The sequence below is a fragment of the Aplysia californica genome, unplaced genomic scaffold (assembly GCF_000002075.1).
Source record: "Aplysia californica isolate F4 #8 unplaced genomic scaffold, AplCal3.0 scaffold00025, whole genome shotgun sequence".
Taxonomy (NCBI): Eukaryota; Metazoa; Mollusca; class Gastropoda; order Aplysiida; family Aplysiidae; genus Aplysia; species Aplysia californica.
The window spans coordinates 1,369,665-1,370,170 of NW_004797295.1; the positions used below are offsets into that span (position 1 = coordinate 1,369,665).

The 506-nt window shown below is 58.3% G+C and overlaps 1 protein-coding gene across 1 annotated transcript in view; it reads left to right on the forward strand.

Moving 5' to 3' along the window:
- Window positions 1-289: 289 nt before the first annotated feature.
- The window catches only part of LOC101851784, a gene marked incomplete at its 5' end in the record, with an annotated part of 194,265 nt that continues 194,048 nt past the window's right edge, over window positions 290-506 (forward strand). Inside the window, 1 exon segment of the mRNA XM_005091039.3 lies at window positions 290-419. Within this exon segment, the coding sequence (XP_005091096.2) occupies window positions 290-419 (130 nt within the window).

The window sequence follows — 506 nt, forward strand, 5'->3', positions numbered from 1 at the left end:
CCTTACCCGCCCTTCTGCCTCCTCCCTCTCAGGAGCGTCCCGGTCACTTCCCACCCTGCCCCTTGACCAAGAGATGGAGGAGTCCCTGGACCGGCTCTTGCGCCAGCAGATCATTCACCGAAACAACGTGCACTCTTTTCTGAGAACCGGCTCCTTGCCCGTGGACTCGAACTCACCTCCTGGGGACCCCAGCCGTGCCCCTGGTTATGACGGTGATGGTGGCGGCGGTGGTGATGGTGGTGGTGGTCGAGAGGGGGGATACGCGCGTCATGGACAGCAAAAACAACAGCAACAACAACAGCAGCAGCAGCAAGAGCAGCAACAGAACCAGCAGCAGCAACAGCAGCACCGGGCAGCGGAGAGACCCACAAGTTTTCACCCAGGAGTAGCAGTTTCAGGGGCGTCGTATGGTGTACTAGGTGAGTCATATGTGTCTGTCTGTCTGTCTGTCTGTCTGTCTGTCTGTCTGTCTGTCTGTCTGTCTGTCTGTCTGTCTGTCTGCTTGC